Source organism: Rattus norvegicus, chromosome 11 (genome assembly GCF_021556685.1).
Source record: "Rattus norvegicus strain SHRSP/BbbUtx chromosome 11, alternate assembly SHRSP_T2T, whole genome shotgun sequence".
In the NCBI taxonomy this organism is placed as follows: Eukaryota; Metazoa; Chordata; class Mammalia; order Rodentia; family Muridae; genus Rattus; species Rattus norvegicus.
The window spans coordinates 49,076,302-49,096,486 of NC_141544.1; the positions used below are offsets into that span (position 1 = coordinate 49,076,302).

The following is a 20,185-nucleotide window of genomic DNA, read 5'->3' on the forward strand; positions in this document are numbered from 1 at the left end:
TCTGTGTGTTATGGGACATGCTTAACTTTTGCTTAGTAAAGGGGAGCCACCCAGAATGAGGTACAGCCTAAAGCCACTGTGCTCTACAACGTGGAGTGGTCTAGAGCAGATTCTGATCTCCATACCTGGCAACAACCAACTCAGACCCACCTAGGACGGTTCCCCTCAAGCACTCTCTGCCTATTACTTTGAGGCAGAGTCTCTCTCTGAACCTGAGGCTTCTGTTTTCTGGGCTGGAAACCAGCAAGCCCCAGCAATCCTCTTGTCCCTGTCTCCCTCAGAGCTGAGGTGTGCATGGGGCTCCTAGCCTGTTACGTGGATCTGAGCCCGTTTTCAAGATTGCACATCAAATGTTCTTGCTGTCCATCTCTCCAGGTAAAGTGTTTTGTCTAAGAACTACAAATTTTATTATTACTTTTCTTTATATAAAAATACTATTCTTTGGGGCTGGAGAGATGGCTCAGCAGTTAAAAGCACTGGCTGCTCTTCAGAGGTCCTGAGTTCAATTCCCAGCAACCACATAGTGGTTCACAACCATCTGTAATGGGATCTGATGCCCTCTTCTGGTGTGTCTGAAGACAGCGACAGTGTACTCATATAAATAAAATAAATCTTTAAAAAGCCAATTTTTGACAATTTCATATATATACATATACATACATATATAATATATACATACACACATAATACACACATATACAATACACATATATACATAACTCACATATTTAATATACACACATACACATATAACATACACACATACATATACACATATAATATACATACATACACATACAATTTATACACATATAGATATATAATACACATACATATACACATGTATATATATACTATAATATACACATATACATATATAATGTATTTTGACCATCATATTCACCCCATTCTACTCTCATATATTTTCCTTTATTCATTTATTCATTTATTCATTTATTTATTTATTTATTTATTTTTATTACTAATTTCAAGTTAGGGTCTTGCTATATATAGATCCTAGGCAGTCCTCGTCTTGAATTTCCTGTCTCAGCTTCTTGAGTGCTGGGATTACAGGAGTATCTATCATGCCTGACTATCTTTTTTGATCATTTTTGGCCAGTAAGAACTGGTTCTGAATGTTCCTACAAGGTGATAGTTTCTCTTGTATGATTCTTTAAGATGTCTTGTTTCTTTTTGAACCAGGGGACATTAGAGGTGTCCACTGTTCTCAGTCACATTGACAATATTTAGCTTTTAAAATAAAGTATGTTGCGTGAAGTCATAGTTCTACTTCAGATCAAAATCAGGCCTGTGGACTTATTTCACCTTGTCTTACCTGTGTATTTTCTTTTTACCATCCCCCTAGAACCCTGTTCAGAAGGGCACCGACATTATACACAATGTATTCAAAGCACCACATCACAAAGCACCCTATTACCTCCCCCTACACACACACACACACACACACACACAAAATATATATCACTTCTGGAACCATTTACATTTGTGTGTGAAGTCATTCCATCCTTGGCAGGTGACTGGCTAGAGTTAACCGAAATACTGTGCTAAGTCACCTAAAATGGCTTTTTCCCATAACCTTATATCATCAGTGGAATATATAGTTGGTTCTTTTTAAAAATCTTAGTTTGGGTTTTCAGTGACTTTTCAGGATTTTTTTTTATACTCAACCCTGCTGTATAATGACACACAACAGTTCTGTGGTTCCAGATGTGGTTCTGCAGTCAGCCCTTCTGCTCTGTCTTCTGCACACTGGAGTGTGTGTATGTGCGTACGTGTGTGCGTGCATGCGTGTGTGTGGCGTGTGTAGCCCAGTTGGCATATATCATCCTATCTAGCTCAGCTGTGGCCTTGAACCCATGACCTTCCTGCTCTGCCTTCCACGTGCCAACACCACCATGTTAGCCACCATATCTGGCCATTTCCGTCTGTAAATATTAACCAACATGTAGTTTGTTCTGCATCCTCCTCTAAGGTGGTCACAGCATATAAAGCTACTCTGCCTCTTTTTCACTCACCACTTTTCTGGCTTCTGTCAGAGGACTGAGTTCAGTTCCCAACAAGTCAGGCAGTTTACAACCAACCACTTATAACTCAGATCCGGGGCATCTGATACCTGTAGCCTCCATGAACACTGCATTTATGGGCACATGTGCATGTGTGTATGCACACACACAATTAAAATGAATAAAAACAAATCTTTAAAAAACTTTGTTATAATACTGTAACAGAGTAATGTAGAAAGTAATACGACTCGCTATTTTATGATGTTTCCACACACTGGCCACTCATACCTGCTCTTCCATTCCCTCCCTCCCTCCTCTCTTCCTGCAGCCCTGCCCCGTTCCAAGGCCCTCGCAGTCCCTCTTTCTCATCTCTTCCCTTTACATACAAGAGTAAACATGCAGTACTTGCTATCTGGGTCTGGGTCATGGTGCCTTACATGTTGCCTGCCATTTCTATCTGTGCTACTGCAAACGACAGGATTCCATTCATTTTTACAGTTGAATGGCCCTCTGTGAATATGTACATGACACAGTGGGGTGGCCCTCATGTGTATATGCATGCTTTTTGTATGTCAACTTCATATTCTTCAGGCATGGATCAGTGTTGTCATGCAGTTGTGTAATTTTAGCTTTTTGAGGAACCATCATGCAGCTTCACATGTGGCTCAACTAACTCCCACTCCCACCGGTGATCTTCTCTTTCCACATCTTTAACAGCATTGTCCTGTGGAAACAGCCATTCTAACTGGGTTGAGTGGAACCCCCTGGTACTTTGCATCTCTCCCCCCCCGACTCCTCCCCCTCTCTTTCCCTCTCTCTCCCCCCTTCTCTCTCCCAGTTTTCCCAGCCAGGGTCTCTGTAGACCAGGTTGGCTTCTAACTCAGAAATCTCTCTGCCTCTGCCTCCCGAGTGAGTGCTGGCATAAAAGGTATGTGCCACTACCTTTTTTCATGTGTATGTTTTTTTGTGTGTGTGTGTATGTATGTATGTATGTATGTATGTATGTATGTATGTATGTATGTATGACATTGTATGCATGTGGAGGTCAGAAGACCACTTGGGGGAGTTGGTTTTCCCCTTTGGCTATATGGCTCCCAGGGTTCTCTATGCTAGTCCTTACTTTTGGAGACAGTCCCACATAGCCTAGGCTGGCCTCAAAATTGCTCTATAGCCAAGGGTGACTTTCATCTACTGACCCCCTGTCTCTAACACGCCTGGCTGTGCAAGTCAAACTATGTGTTTCGCATCTGTCAGTGTATGAATCTGCAGCCTCGTTCATACAGTACAAATGAATTGGGTCGGGACTGCTCTCAAGTCACAAGTAAGACCTTAAGTAATTACGGGCTACTGGAATGTACTCTGGAGGTTACCAGGCTTCGACTCCTAAGTTTACAAATGGATTCTGAGTTGCACTGAAATGCTGCTGTCAGAATGCACTGCTGCTCGCTGTTGGGAGATAACAATGAAAACTTATGGCCCGGCTGCTCAGTCTCTGCTAACTACAGACACTGCATCTGCATAACTGTGCAAAGACACCGCCTGAAGACATCATGTGTGAGCAGCTCTGTGTCTGGGACACTGGCCTGGGGGAGATACCTTCAGCTTCTGCTGCAGCTGTCGCACTTCTGCCTGCAGGGCCTTGGTTGCTGTTTGAGCTGCTAACGTCTTCCGATTTTCTTTGGCCAGCTGCCGACTAAAGGACCGATTGTTCAGCCGCAGCTGCTTTTCCAAGTTCTGAAAACAGTATATATTTCAACTACTCTGTAGCCAGCATGATGAAACAAGCTTAACTATGATGAAGCAAGTTACATTTATGCTAAAAGGAAACCACAGCCAAAAAGTCCCAGAGTTCAGGTCTAGAGAGTAAATAAATCTTTCCAGCCCAGTGCCCCAGTGTTCTTTACAAACCCTGGACCCTGATAACAAATATTCAAATGCATCCTGAAAAACCAGTAAGTACAACCAGGGGCATGCATAATGGTGGGATCCGAATGCATTACTCTGCTGTCTTTGCAGATAGTAAATCTTCTGGCTCCTTTCCCTAGAGGAAGGGCCCAGCCTCAGTACAGGCCATGAGGATGGGGATCCCCAGAGAGCACACAGGAAGGCTGTAATGGGCTTCATGCCGCCCCTCCACAGTGGTGGACCGTAAGACGGGAGAACAGACAGGCCAGACACACAGACACAGCAGCTTCCAGTGCTGACTTAGACAGGCCAGACACACAGACACAGCAGCATCCAGTGCTGACTTAGACAGGTCAGACACACAGACACAGCAGCATCCGGTGCTGACTTAGACAGGCCAGACACACAGACACAGCAGCTTCCAGTGCTGACTTAGACAGGCCAGACACAGCAGCATCCAGTGCTGACTTACACAGGTCAGACACACAGACACAGCAGCATCCGGTGCTGACTTAGACAGGCCAGACACACAGACACAGCAGCATCCGGTGCTAACTTAGACAGGCCAGACACACAGACACAGCAGCTTCCAGTGCTGACTTAGACAGGCCAGACACACAGACACAGCAGCATCCGGTGCTAACTTAGACAGGCCAGACACACCAGCATCCAGTGCTGACTTAGACAGGCCAGACACACCAGCATCCAGTGCTGACTTAGACAGGCCAGACACACCAGCATCCAGTGCTGACTTAGACAGGCCAGACACAGCAGCATCCAGTGCTGACTTAGACAGGCCAGACACACCAGCATCCAGTGCTGACTTAGACAGGCCAGACACACCAGCATCCGGTGCTAACTTAGACAGGCCAGACACAGCAGCATCCAGTGCTGACTTAGACAGGCCAGACACACCAGCATCCAGTGCTGACTTAGCCAGGCCAGACACACCAGCATCCAGTGCTGACTTAGCCAGGCCAGACACACCAGCATCCAGTGCTGACTTAGGTGAGAACAGACACACCAGCATCCAGTGCTGACTTAGCCAGGCCAGACACACCAGCACCCAGTGCTGACTTAGGTGTCAGTGTGACAGGGGCTTCCGGTATTATTAGTGTCTACTGCCTATTCTATGGAAGACAATTTTCTTGAACAGTAGAGATTTTCCTGCAGAATTGTTTTACAAGCTATTCCACTAGGCCACTTCCAGGGACCTACAGGGGCTTACACTCCCAGGGACCTACAGGGGCTTACACTCCCAGGGACCTACAGGGGCTTACACTCCCAGGGACCTACAGGGGCCTACACTCCCAGGGACCTACAGGGGCCTACACTCCCAGGGACCTACAGGGGCCTACACTCCCAGGGACCTACAGGGGCCTACACTCCCAGGGACCTACAGGAGCCTACACTCCCAGGGACCTACAGGGGCCTACACTCCCAGGGACCTACAGGGGCCTACACTCCCAGGGACCTACAGGGGCCTACACTCCCAGGGACCTACAGGGGCTTACACTCCCAGGGACCTACAGGGGCCTACACTCAGGGACCTACAGGAGCTTATGTCAGCATCTGCCATCAGGTGCATCAGCTGTGGGCTGTATGTAAAATGCCCGCCCAGCACTCCTGCTCTCTCTCTGTTCCAAGTGTTCCTGCTGGTCTCTCTTCCTTTCTGTCCTTTCCTGTCCCTCTTCTCTACCCTGATGGCTCTGCTCCCAACTGTCTGCTGACTACATGTCTGCCTCTATCTCCTCTCCACGTCCCCACTCCCCATCCTGTCCCCAAATAAACTGCCTTGTACCAGATCTGTTCCATAGAATAATTTCTCAGGGGACTCCTTGGCGTGACCCCCAGGTACCCATAACAAATATTATCATGAAAATTCAGGTGAAACCATCGAATATTTATCAGAAAATATTTGTCACCAAGTATCAGAGAATTAAACAGTCCATTTGTATTTATGTCCATCAGGATCATGTAAAACAGTCAGAAGTCTGTGGGATTAGTGCCCGCTCCCCTACTGTGAAGCTTTTCCCCCTTTTAATGAACAACCAAGGTCTGTTGAGGAAAAATCTATCCATCTCTTCAGATATTTTAATTCCATTTTTACCCTCCCCCTTCTCTTCTCTGCTCCCTCCTTTCCCCCTCCCCCTTCTCTTCTTCCCTCCTTCCCTTCCCTCTCCCCTCCCCTCTCTCCTTCCCCCCTCCCCTCCCTCCCTCTCTCCCCTGTCTTCTCCTCCCTTTCCTTTCCCTTTTCTTTCTTCTTCCCAGAAAACATTATTTTTAAATAACGAAAACTGTGTGGAAACAAGTCTAATCTGTCAGATTGAGGAGAGAGACAATACAAGAAAAGGGGCTGGAATGACAGACACAATACTCTGGCAAGAGGAGGTGGCCTTTCAGTAGAAGCTGAAAGCAGGTGATCATTTCAAAGGAAGACGCCCACAACACACTGGCGACCTCTGACTCACAGGACATGCCCATGTGGCCACTGGACCAGCTGCTTCCAGACAGGCTGGGCACTCTTGCTGCAGGGCAGTCTTGCCCACTCCAGGGCAGACTCCCAGCTCTGACACTTGTTTGCCTCCTTCCAGCCCCCATCTGCCCACTCGCTACTCAACACAGTTACTCCCTGTGCTGAGCTGGGTCACAGCCCATGGACCCAGTACTGGAACTCCTGAGACACAAACCTGTATTTTTTTGTCATTTGCTTCCATTTTGGCTGTAAGATCGGTCAACCTGTGAGTCAATTCTTCTCTCTCTGCAAGGTTTTTGTCTTCTGAGAGTCTCTGCAGGGCTTGCAAGGCATCTTTGGTCCTCAGTAACTCGCTGTCGGTTTCTCGGAGTTTCCTGGACACAGCTCGCTCCTTCTCCTGGGATTTCCGGAGGAGCTGTCGAAGGTTCTTCACCTCATTCTGGTGCTTGACTGTAATCTGAGGTAGATTGTTCTGAGAGTTCACGTATGTCCCTATGGCTTTCAGGTGCCTGAGCTGAAGCTGCTTCAGAAACTGGTTTTCTAGGATAGTGGCTTCCAGCTTCCGGTGTATATCGGCCAGCTCATTCTTCAGCTCTTTGATCTTATGGAGCCTGGCTGACAGTATCCGGTGTGTCATGGTGTCTCTTCTCTTGGCAATCGTTTGGATTTGAGAACTGAAAAATGAAGCGTTCCAGATGTGCCTTTTCTCAGCTGGGATGTCCTTCTGGCCTGCATGGACAGACAGTGCAGGCTGTTACAGCAGTGCACAGAGGCATGCAACTATGCACGTGTGTAGCAACCCCCAGTACACACATAAACATAAATGCCGTGAAACTGAGAGGCCGAGGCGGCTCACTGGACGTGCCTGCTGCACGTAGGCACTGCACACACAACTGTCTCCCAGACACAGCTCTTCAGCCCAGGCTCATCTGCCTTACATCTGAGAGTCATTTTAAGTCATCCAAGGCTAGAGAGCCATCAGGTGACACAGAACGGACTATACACTACTTCTTTGGAAGTCTAAAGCCTGTGTTTAGATATCTGCTATAAAAGTTACTCTGAGAATCATGCCTGGTGTGGAGGCACATTCCTGTATCCTTACACTGGGGAAGCAGAGGCAGAGGATTAGGAGTCCAAGGATAGCCTGGATTAAATGAGACCCTGCTTCAAACACAACAGAACACTGGTGTGGTTTGAATATGCTTAACCCATGGGCAGTGGCACTATTAGGAGGTGTGGCCTTGTTGGAGAAATGTGTAATTGTGTAGGTGGGCTTTGAGGTCTCTTAGGCTTAAACTCTGCCTAGTGTAGAATCGGTCTCTTCCTGGCTGCCTTCTGATCAGGATGCAGAACTCTGGCTGTCCCAGCACCACGTCTGCCTGCACGCTGCCATGCTTCCCTCCATGATAATGGACTGACCCTGGGAAAGAGTAAACCAGCCCCAGTTAAAGTTTTTCTTTATAAGACTTGCCTTGGTCATGGTGTCTCTTCACAGCAATGAACTCTAATACAACAAGTTATATTAAAACCCATTGTTCTGGATAGTTTTATGTCAACTTGACAGAAGTTAAAGTCATTTTTGAGAGGAGTGAACCTCAAATAAGAAAATGCCTTCAGCTGGGTGCTGAAGCATAAGCTTTTAATCCCAGCACTCTGGAGGCAGAGACAGGTGGATTTCAAGGCCAACCTGGTCTAAAAAGGAGAGTTTAGGCTAGCCAGGGTTGTTACACAGTGCAATCTTGTCTCAGAAAAATAGGAATAAAACAAGGGGCCACAAAGAAAAGGCCTTTTGGGTGATGGAGGTCACCACCATCCTTACCAGACTTGGGAGACTGTCTTCTTGGGGTCAAGACAAGGCGTTTCATTGGCAGTTCAAACTTTGATTCTTTAGTTGAGGCCAATGGCAAAAAACTGGTGAAACCAAGTACTGAGTACCTGTGTACCGAGTACCTGATGAGCACCTGTTAACTAGAACAGAACTCTCCCTAGTAGCAGGCTTAGGGGGCCAGCTCTGTGGGGATGAGGCTACAGTTTATTATTTTATGATTTCCTTAATTTTTGTTTCCAAGTCCTTCCAAAATTTCATATATATATATTTTTTCTTCTTTTTTCAGGAAGACACACCCATAACTGGTTGTGGCCACTAGTGTTAAACAAAGACAGCACTGTGACCAGTGCTACAGTGACCCTGGCTGGGAAGTCTGGCTTCTTACCTTTAGGCTGAGGGAATTTACATGTGTTATACTTTCTTTTCTCCTTTTCTTTCCCCAGAAGCTGCTCTGGCTGATGTCTGCTGACAGCTGTCTCAGAGCACTCAGAGAGAAAGTCTTCTGAGTAGTCATAGCGAGAAGTCAGGCTTGTGCAGGAGCACCGGGACCTGCTGTAGTCCACGCTCCCACTGGAAGCCCGGCTGTTCCGTGACAGGCCGCCAGCACCAGGGCTATGCTTGCCTTCTGCAGACTTCCTGTTGCTTCCTAATGCCAGACTGGGGAAATGCTCATTCGTGTGTGCTTCTGTTGTGTCAGCCAAAGACATAGTCCACAACCTGAGGAAACAAAAGGACACTCTGGCCTGTGGTCACTGGAGTTAAATGAGGCTGTGCTTTACTATAATGGGAAATTAAGAATGGGAAACAGTACTTTTTTTGGTTTGTTTGTTTGGGACAAAGTTTCATTGTTCAGTCTTGGCTAGCCTGGACCTTGCTGTGTAGACCAGCTCAAAGTCATAGAGATCCACCGATCCATCAACTTCTGCCTCCCAAGGGCTGGGATCAAAGGCTGTGCTATCATGCCCAGCTCAAAACAACACATTATTAAAAGGCATTTCTGGAACACTCTCTATTTGGTTTTATATTATTTTTTACATGAAATATAGGACCTTTGGGGTCAAATTTTGATAATATTTACAGGAGATATAAAAGTATATCAAATAAAAACACTGGCAACTTTTTTGATATATTTTTATGTATGTGAGTGCTTGCCTGCATGTGTCTGTGCACCACATGTGTGCAGTGCTTGTGGAGGCCAGAAGAGGGAGTCAGATCATCTGGAACTGGAGTTACAGACTTTGGATCTGCCACAGGGATGCTGGCATCTTAACCCAGGCCCTCTGCAAGGGCAGCGAGTGCTTTCACCTGCGGAGCCACTGTCCCCTTTAAAGGCACAGCCCAAGCTGGCCACAATTTAAACACAATTTATGTTTAAAAAGAGAAAAGGAAAATGAAAGCAGTGAGTTTCCTTTGTTCTGAAGGGATCTGGAACCAGTCTAGCATTATTTAAAAAAGAATACATTTTCTTACATGTATTTATCTATGGGGTGGAGGTGCACATGCATGGAAGTCAGTGGTCAACTTACCAGAACCAGTTCATCTGGGCATCTTCAGGTTGTCTGAGTTGGCCGCAAGCTTCTTTATCTACTGAACCTGCTATCTCTGACCAGACTGACCTCAAACTCTAATCCTCCTGTCTCAGCTTCCCCAGCACTAGGATTATAGGCATGTGGCCATGCTCAGGCAGGTCTATATGGTTTGTTAGGAGCTGCTGAGCGACCTGAGAGGTGGACTCAACGTCATTCAAGGAAGAAATGTTTGGGTTCTCTGGGTGTGAGCTATTTGAAACAGACAAGAACCCCCCCCGCCCCCCGTGAATACACTCAACACTTCCTCATGAGGCTCTACATTGGGAAAGACCAGGCCCTGGGAAGCTCTTGCACAGTAGCTTACCTCATCAGTAGGATGAACCAAACCAATCCATTGCAGGTGTCTTTAAATGCATGGCTCTTTTATTCAGCTCTCGATTCTGGTTTATCAAGAAAGCAAAAGAGACATTAGCTGGGGTAAGATCCTTTGCAACAGCAACATAACACTTTCTACTGGGAGCTTTGAGTGCCCGGAGTTGGTCTCTGCCTTTTGCTGCATGTGCTTAGTGTTCTAGGCCTTCTCCTCGGCTGATGGAATGTCTTCTACAATTCGTATTTTCTCACTAAGAATCTTAGCCACACGACCTGACTAGTAATACTAGCTTTGCTTAACTGCTGCCTTTATGATGAACAAGTCGTGCCTGCAGCAGCATTCCCTACTGTACAGGGGAGGCTCAGACAGGTCAGAAGTAAGGTGACTATCCTGGCTTTGAAGCTCAGGCCTGGGTCCTTTTCCATCTTCACAATGTGGATTGTAGAACTTAACACAGTCCCAGCACAAAGAATTCTCTTTTCAGGCATATTCTTCTGGGTAGCAGTGGACAGGACTCCAGGCAGAGGTCCTGCTTTGTGAACCGTAGCCTCAACCGTAGCCTCTGGATTAAGAATCCCAGTGTCGGGGCTGGAGAGGCTACAGGTGCTCGTTGCTCTTCCCGGTGGCCAGGACCCAAACTGAGGCTCCCAACATTCAGTAACTCCAGTTCTGGGGGATCCGACACACGCTTTTCTTACCTCCATGAACACCGAGGCATACATGTGGTGCAGAGGCCAACATGGGCAAAACACCCATGCACATGATAAAAAAAGAATCCCAGATGTTGGTGAGGACACGCCAAAGGGCTAAAACTACTCTGGCAGCCCTGCAACCTCACTCCTGCCTTGCTTGGCCTTGCCACCAGTAGCTGTACAGCTTAGCCCCTAACTTCTTGCCCATCTTGATAAAACCAAATTGCCTCAACAGTGGCTGCTCATCCAGAGGACACATGTTTGGCCAGTTGTCCCTGATGATCCCTTCAACAGAAGTTCTTCTCTGACTGAGCATGGTGTCTTGTGCTTGCAACTGCCTCCCCCTCCCAGGAAGTCAAGGCAGGAGGGTTGCTATGAGCTTTTTCATAGTGAGATCTAGACTAGCTTGGGCTACAGAGTGTCTGTCTTGTCTGTCTGTCTGTTGCTCTGGCTCCCCTAAGAAAAAGGTTCCCCCAATTTAGAACACTCTTTAAAGAGGCCCTGAGCTTGAATGCAGCTTGAACATGTGCTTAGCATTCATGAGCCCCTCAGCTCTATGGAGGAAAACAAATCTTTCCAACTAGTTTGGTTACACAAAGAATGAACTCAACAGAGTTTAACTTCTAAAATTTTTTACTTTAAAAATCTTTTTGTGTGCACAATTTTTGTGTGTGTTTGGGGGTGGGGCTCAGAAGGCTATATTTAGGAGTCAGTTCTGAGTTCTGTCCGTCCACAGTGGGTTCTGGAAACTGAATTCAGATTTCAACAGTGAGTGCTTTTACTTTTTTTAAAGACACGGTCCTGTGTTGCACAGGCTAGCCTTCAGATATGTTGCTGATGATGACTCTTAACTCTGATCACCTTGTGTCTATCTCCTAGTGCTAAGATTCCGGGGAGCACCAGTATGACTGGTTATGCCTGGTTGAAAAGTACTTTTCATGCTTCTCTCATAGACTGCCTACCAAGTCTGGTAACTGCAGGAAGTGCTGGAGCGATGCATGATAGATTGCACCGAGGTAGACAGACTGGAAGCTGCACCCAGCTGTCTAAACAATGAAACAAACACCAGAAATCCACAGTTCCATTATGTATGTGTCCGCATGTGCGTGTGTGTGCACGTGTGTGCCTGTGTGTTTGATGGTGTCTGTAAAAACACAGCATGCTGTGCATCAACAGAGACTAGCTTCTATCCTGGAAGAGGGATTCTAGGACAAAGACTGTCAAGAGCACTGCTGATATTATCAGGAGAGGTTGCTAGAAAATTCCCTCTGCACTGAAAAAGTCTTGAAGACAGAAACTCTGTCTTGTGCCTGTGTAACTCAGGCCTAGCGAGTTGCTGTCATAACCAACACTTGACAGCCTCCACTGATGGTTACTGTCCCTGCCCTGTCCACTCTGTGTCTAGCAGAAGTGGGGGCTCTGCATGCATTAGTTTACCCAGTCAGGAGGCAGTTCTGTGAGATGGTAATTATCCACGCTGCTCTGTAGTTTAGGAACTGATGGCTCAGAATAGACAGCTGAGTTTTGGACCCAGCTCTATTTGCATTAGAGTTCTTTTCAGTCTAACACAACGCTTGGCCTAAAACACACATAATTTTGAAGAACCTCAATAGGCCAACTTCTTTGGCTTACTGAAACTACATGTTTTTATGAAAAGAGGCATTCCCAAATGTTTGTAATCCAGTTAAAAAGTTGTATGTATTTGGTTGAATGTGGTGGCAGGCCTTTAACCTCAAAACTTGGGAGGTAGAGGCAGGCAGATCTCTGAGCTGAGGCGAGCCTGGTCCACATAGCTAATTCTAGGCCTCATCTCAAAAAATGAGGTAGTTTATGCGTATGTGGTGCCTTTATGTGTGGTGTGTGTAGTGTATATGAGAGCAGTATTATGTGTGGTGTATGCACATGTAGCATGTGTAGTATGTGTGGAATGTAAGTGCACATGTGTAGGTGGCCTGCTTGACCACTCACTGTCCCTTCAGTCTTTCATGACACTGAGATGATGGGCGAGTCACAGCACTAAGAACACTTTCCCTCTTCATGGATAAGCAGCCAGTGGTTCCAGCATTGGTTTTTGTTTTTTGAGACAGTTTCTCTATGTAGCCAAAGTTGTCTTGGAACTCTGTGTATATCAGGCTGGCCCTGGACTTACAGGGATCCACCTGCCTCTGTCCCTTGAGAGCTGGAGTTAAAACCATGTGCTGCCATGCCTGGCACCATTTTTTGAAAGTATATTTTCCATAGAACTCTCATTTTTGTCAAAATTCAGGTATTCACACTGCTCTACTGACCAGCACATATGCACACTGAAGCTTATCTTGAAGTAAGGCCATGTTAATCCTCCAACTCTCATCTCCACTTTCAAGGCTATTCTACCTGTATTGTCCTTCAAATTTCCATATGAACTCCTAAATTGGTTTGCTGATGCTTAGAAAATGGTCTGGTAGATTGTACACGATCTGTGGGTAAATTCCGGAACCTTCCACCACTGAGAATCCAATCCATGGGACTGTGCATCTCTTTTTAGGTTGTCCTGGGTTTCTTTTGCCAGTCTGAAGAAGTCTTTGGGTTGTGTTGGGTTTACTCCGTTTCACACTTGTTATAGGAACAAGCACGGCTGCCATGACTGGTCTCACCCTTTAACTTCACTTTCTGCTGGCTCCCTGCCAGTGGCCAGGCTGCCAGTGAGCACACACTGACATGGCCTGTGAAGCCTTTCTAAGTTCACTCACTGTTTTAGTGTCTTGTGGTTCTTAAACAAACAAAACTGCATTTATTTATTTGTGTGGGGTGGGGTGTTTCCTCTGCATGTATGCATGGGCGCCACACGAGTACAGTGCCCACTCAGGTTAACATAGGGCATCACATCTCAAAGGAGTGGAGTTATACATGGTTGTGAGCTGACATGTGGGTGCTGGGAACTGAACCAGGGTCTCTGTAAGAGTATCCTGCTCCGAACCACTGAGCCCTCGTTCCAGTCCTGCCATCCCAACCTCTCATATCATCTCCACGGATCTCCAGTCAGTACATAAAGTCCAATTATCTTATTATATGTATTGTTATGCCTTTTCTTGCTTGGTTGCATTGGGCAGAACCTCTGAGCATGGCAACTGGATGTCCTTGTCTGGTTTTGTGGTTTAGGAGGAAAGCTAAGTCTCTCATATTCGATTTTATATCAGATATCTTTATATATATATATATATATATATATATATATATATATATATATATATCAGATGTTCTTTGTTGGATTGTGGATGTGGAACTAAGGAGACTGCTAGTGAAAAGTGGAAACTCGGTGGAGGGAGAGCAGGGAGAGTGGGGAGAGCGAGGGAGTGGATAGCACAGCTAAGTGCTACCACACTTACCTGGGTGGCATGAGGCTAAGGTTCAGTCCCTCCTCAGCAGACAGAGATGGTGTCAGGAATGAGGGTCATGCATGGGTCACACTGCAGGTCTGTAGACTCCACCTGGAAAAGCCCTTCTTACTTAGGCTGTGGCAGTGGGCGTCCCATTGGACACTACAAGACGCTACAAGGAGAGCAGCACCGTTTCTCTCTCCCCACAGACTTAGTTCTATTTTTTGAGCTCAGTCTGAACTGGATGATGAGGTCTGCCCAGGGAGATCAGGGGTGTTTCAAATTAACCCATTACATGCTAACAGTGTAATGTTCTCTTCCATTTATGGAGACAGGGTTTCTCTGTGTAACAGTGCCCTGGCTGTCCTGAACTCAGTTTGTAGACCAGGCTGCCCTTGAACTCACAGAGTTCAAGAACTTCCTACCTCTGCCTCCTGAGTACTGGGATTAAAGGCATGCACCACTGTACCCAGCAGCAAAACATAATTTTGATGATAAGTTTATGTGACCATAATTCTGTTGTTGGTTGGAGAGTACTTCCTGTACTTAGCATAAATTATACCCACCAGTATTCTGAAGTGCTTAGGACCCAGAGCTACACTAGACTTTCTCCCTCTGTTGCTGAATGTGGCTGTTTGGGTTCACTTGGGTTGTAAGACAGGGTTGAGACCTCCCATGGGCAATGTAACTCAGGAAGAGCAGGCTTGGACACTGGCATGTCAAGCGCAGGCAGTGGTGATATTGCCAAGGCTCCCTCCCTGCACAGCATCAAGTGCTCTCTGCAGTTTCCAATTTTGCAGTTCAAATTTCTTCCTTGATCTGTTACGAGTTGATTGATGGCTAATATTAGGAGGAATGTGTTCTGATTAAGCTGTTCTAGAGTATCTGTGGATTAACATGAGTAGGCAGCATTTCACAGTTCTCAACAAATACTTAGGCTGTTTCTGCATGTGAATGTCTCATTGTGTGGCATGTAATGGCCTGGCTCAGTGTTCTTCATTACTTCGCACATCCGAGATTTCCTTTAGTGCTTGTTAGGTGCCAGGTTATAAAAGCAAATTATCGTTGACGTTGAGATAGAGTCAGTCGGTGCTGGCCTGCACCAGCCTCTGGTCGGTCATGCCTGAGGTGGTGTCTAGTTCAGGTTCATTTTGGCAGTGTTTACACTTGGAAGCATTGGTGCTTACAGCACCATGGTGTCTTTTATTCACTTGAAGCGCAGCAGCTTTGTCTGTAGTGCAAGGTGTACAGCTGTTTCTCTGCTGTCGTGACTCAGGGACACGGTCCGGAATGCAGCCAGCTGTTACAGTGGAGAATCTGGTCTGGTTGATGTCATTCATGAATTGCACCAGACCTAAGGGATGGCTGCCCATAACAACAGCAAACCTTTCTTTTGGTTATTATTATAGTGGAAGGCATAAGAATTGTCTAGATCAAGGTGTACACTTGAATTATCTATCAAGATTCTACACCCTGTTTTCAATCTTGATTTTGAAATAAGGCAGATTTTTAAAAAAAGCATATATTGATGTATTTAAAGATGAGTTATTGCATACCTGTTGCTTTTTCTCAAATTCATTTCCTAAGGTGTCTGGAGATGAACTGTATGTTGCATGCGGATCACTCTTCACTGTGGGACTCATGAAGTTTCCAAGGTAAGACTTTTTGACATGTTCTAGTCTCTTTTTACACAAAGACTATATTTCAAAAAACCCTAAAGTATTATAAAAGACAAATGTTAATCTCTCAGAGACACTTGTATAAGAACAGTATTTATTCTCTATCTGCAGTGGTTTGAATGAGAATGTTTATACTCAGGTTCATATATTCAAATACTTGGTTGGTGAAACTGTTTAGGAAGGATTAGGAGGTGTGGCCTTACTGGAGGGGTGTCACTGAGGGTGGGCTTTGAGATTAGCTTTCTCTGCCTTATACTTGTGGATCAGATGTAAGGTCTCAGCTACTGCTTTAATGCCATGCCTGTCTGCCTGCTGCCATGTTCCCCACCATGGTGGTCATGGGTTCTAACTCTCTGGAACTGTTAAGACCCAAAATTAAATGCTTCCTTTTATAAGTTGCCTTGGTCATGGTGTCTTTTCATAGCAACAGAGAAATAACTAAAATACTGTGCTTGTGTGTAATATAAATTACTGTATACAACACATACCAAGGCCCCCTTTTTCTTCCAAAGAGTAGTCAGCTATTGGCAGTTGCAGTTACTCTTATCTTAAAAATCTGTCATGTGTATGAATGTTTTGCCTACATCATGTGTGAGCATGATGCCTTTGGAGGATGTGGGATCCTCTGGAACTGGAGTTACAGATGGTTGTGAACTACCCTGTAAGTGCTGGGAATTGAACCTGGGTCCTCTTCTAGAGGAGCCAGTGTTCCTAACGTCCAGTCTCCAACTGCAATTATTCTTAATTGACAACTTGACTGGTTTTGTTTGTTTGTTTTGCTTTGAGACAGGGTTTCTCTGTAGCCCTGGCTGTTCTAGAACTCCTTCAGTGGGCCAGGCTCATAAACTCATAGATCTGTCTGCCTCTGCCTGTGCCTCCTGAGTGCTGTGATTACAGGTGACAAGGTGCTGGGTGTGACTGGGAAGGGAGCCTCTAGATTAGGTTCACTGAGGTGGGAAGACCCAGCCTCGCTGTCAGCAGCACCATCTTACAGGATAGAGTTTGGGGTGGATAAGAAGGAGAGAGCTAAGTTAGGGTTTGGGGTGGATAAGAAGGAGAGAGCTAAGTTAGGGTTTGGGATGGATAAGAAGGAGAGAGCTAAGTTAGGGTTTGGGGTGGATAAGAAGGAGAGAACTAAGTTAGGGTTTGGGGTGGATAAGGAGAGAGCTAACAGACCACGGTTCAGTTCTCTCTGCTTCCTGGTTGTATGTGGCATGACAGAAGAAGCCTCATGTCCCTCCCTGCTACCACAGCTTCCCCAGTAAGGGCTGTACCCTCAAACTGCGAGCCAGAACAAACCTCTCTTCTCTTAAGCTGCTTGTTAGAAACACTGCATTGAGTGGAAGAGCTTGGCTGTGACCGTCAGACAGCTGTGCTTAAGTAAGATTTGAAGGAGTTGTACAAGCGCCTGTGTTTTAGCTGCCTTTTCTTTCTTTCTTTCTTTCTTTCTTTCTTTCTTTCTTTCTTTCCTTCCTTCCTTCTTTCTTCCTTCCTTTCTTTTTCTGGTGTTCCACAAGAAATAAAGTGGTTGCATTATGTGTTACTATAAATTACAAAGTGTTAAAAGGAAGGGCCTGATGGGTAGGCTCCTGATCTTAGATCTAAGCAGTGATATTGACTATTACACATGGTCCTCAGTTGGTCTCACAGCATAAAATATTTCTGACTGTTGATATTACAGTCATAACCCCTCCTCTGTTCCCCAGTGCTTGTGATCCACCCAGGACCCTGTGAGGGAATTCCTAATTTAAATATTGCACACTGAAGTATAACTAATTCATATATATGGTTTAAATGGTAATGACTGTGTTTCTTCCCCAGATTATCCTGCAGCGAGTTGAGTGGATTCCCGTCCTGCCTGTAGGACTGCATGCCTTTTCTGCAGACTCCTGTGTCAGACGCCCTAGCAGGTGAGCTCGGCAGGAGCACTGCTCTGGATTCTACCCAGGGAAGGGGCTAGTGGTCTGCATCCCTGGCCCAGCCTGCTGTGGCTCAGCTCCCACATCTGTCAGTGGGAAACGTCGTATGAGCACACCTCTCCTCTCCTTACCCACTCCTGACCAGATTCCCACCTTACCGCTCTCCTCCTGAGCACCGCCTGTCATGCTGAGTGCTCAGACCTTACTCATTCAGCTTGTATGTGAGTGTATGTCTCGCTGTGGCTGACATGATGACACCTTTGTCTAATGTACCTCTAGAGTTCTGAAAAACTCACAGGGATTCCGAGTGCTCAATAAACATGATCCCAAGAAGTTTCTTCTCAGAGAAGTTTTCTGTGCCCCTTATTCTGTATGCATGCCCATTACTGTCATATTCTTTTCACTACTGCTAAACCCAGTGGAGAATGTTCTCAGTGAACTCCTCCTCAGCATGGAAAGTGAACAAGTATCATGCTAACGCTGAAATATCAAGCTGCTAAAAGGATAAGGATAAGGAAACCGTCTATTAGGAACTAATACTGTTGGCACTGGCCAAGGAAATCAGACATGAAAAAATGGGTTAGAGAGAAAGTTCCACCATTAAAGGCAAGGCTCACAACCAGAACATCACACGAGAAGGAAACCAAAGGTACTAATGAGAGGCAGCTTACTTATTAACTGCAGAGAATACAAATGCATCCTTAGAAAACTTCATAAGACACTAAAAAGATGGGGCTGTGGCAGTGGCTTAGCTGTTGTCACATGTGTCACAGGTGTATGAGAACCTGAGCTCTGATCACTGGCACTCGTTCAAATGGCTGGCCCTGCGGCTCACGCCTGAAACTCGAGTTCCGGGAGGGCAGAGGCAGGAGGATCCGTGGTGGCTAGACAGTCTGGGTGAGTTGATGAGTCTAGCTGTTCAGTGGAAGGTCCTCTCCTGAAATTAAGGTGGAGATGGGGCTGGAGAGATGTTCACGCTAAGAGCAACTGCTATTCTTACAGAGGACTGGAGTCCTAGGTGCATCACTTCCTGTACTCCAGTTCCAGGGGATCGGATGCCCTCTTTCAGCTTCCATGAGTACCTGCATTCACACGTACATAATAATGCACATACAACTGAAAAAAAAAACCCAGCAGTTCTTTAAAAATAATCTGGCCTGCACACACGGCCACATCCACATGTACCTGAACATGCCTGCACACAGACTCCCCAAAGAGAATGAATAAAAGTGTAGGGTATGAAGTGGATATAAAACCCTTTCTACATGTAAACTAAGATTACTATGAAGAGAGTTTTAAATCACTAAAAGATTTATATAATCATTTTGTTCTTATATCATAATGACAAAGATTCTAAAGATGTAGCTGTCCCTAATGTGATTAACATAACCTAGGCAAAGCATCAAGGCTAACTTTTGGAAATTGGACAAAATGATACCGAAGTGCATGCAGTAAGCATAGAAGAAGATGGAAACTGAAAAACAACAGGTGACAAGAACCACGCCCACAGACACGCCCACCAGACAGGGGCGAGGCAGAGCTGCAAGCTTGATGAAATAGAGGTGCACACAGGTCCACACAGACAGAAGCCTGGGACAGAATAAAGGTGGACACAGGGACAAGAAGACCCCACATGGGGCAGAGGTCATCTGTAAGTCCAAAGTGGATCCTTACTGCATTCCTTACTCTAAAACGCTGTCAGATGGCTTGAGATGCATGTGTTGAGAAAAGTATCTTAGGTGAAAACACAAGATTTGGCGAGGCACAGTGAACAAAACTGATGTATTTAAATGAAAACTTCTGTATAACAAACAAGAATACCAAGTTACAAACAGGGAGGTTTATAGAGCGCTCTTGGAGCCCTTTCCTAACTAAGGCAGAGAGAAGGCACAGCACCTGCTGGAACCAGTGCAGTCAGACACATTCTTCCCTTGGCTCATGTGCACTGGACGGTGTGGGGTTGACAGAAAGCGGTTCGAAACAATGCATTCTGATACTTACCTAATTTCTGACCCAGAAATTTGACCCCTCTAAATCCTGACAAAGGGAAATTATGTAGCACTGATGGCTGGGCAGTCCACACCTGCAATCCCAGTGCTCTCGAGGCAAAGGCAGACAGATGTCTGAATTCAAGGCTAGCACGGTCTACAGTGAGTTCTAGGACAGCCAGGCTACACAGTAGAACACTGTTTAGAGACGAAAAGAATCAACACTGATGGAGAGGCACAAGAAAAGTGAGACTGGCAAGCTGTCTGGATTTATACTCTACCTTGTCAGTGTAGTCAGCATTTGGCCTCAGCTGCCTAAATGAGAAATTAGATGATTCCTCAATGAGTTCTGGGGCCCTACTCTAAAAATCTACAAGTGATCTAGACACAGTGAAGCACACCTTTAATCCCAGCTC

The 20,185-nt window shown here is 45.8% G+C and overlaps 1 protein-coding gene across 10 annotated transcripts in view; it reads right to left on the reverse strand.

Annotated features, from left to right (window-relative positions):
- Lca5l (lebercilin LCA5 like) overlaps positions 1–20,185 on the reverse strand; it is a 34,246-nt gene that overhangs the window by 11,552 nt on the left and 2,509 nt on the right. The window contains exons 2-8 of one of the 10 annotated variants that reach the window (XM_087576751.1): positions 17,162–17,364; positions 15,740–15,897; positions 14,193–14,294; positions 10,127–10,202; positions 8,619–8,950; positions 6,620–7,134; positions 3,621–3,758 (exon numbers count right to left, since the gene is read on the reverse strand). In XM_087576751.1, coding sequence (XP_087432877.1) covers positions 3,621–3,758; positions 6,620–7,134; positions 8,619–8,950; positions 10,127–10,131 — 990 coding nt within the window. In that variant the 5' untranslated portion in view covers positions 10,132–10,202; positions 14,193–14,294; positions 15,740–15,897; positions 17,162–17,364. The remainder of the gene's footprint in view (positions 1–3,620; positions 3,759–6,619; positions 7,135–8,618; positions 8,951–10,126; positions 10,203–14,192; positions 14,295–15,739; positions 15,898–17,161; positions 17,365–20,185) is intronic. The other 9 variants (XM_087576749.1, XM_087576750.1, XM_087576753.1 and 6 more) reach the window with 9 other exon arrangements.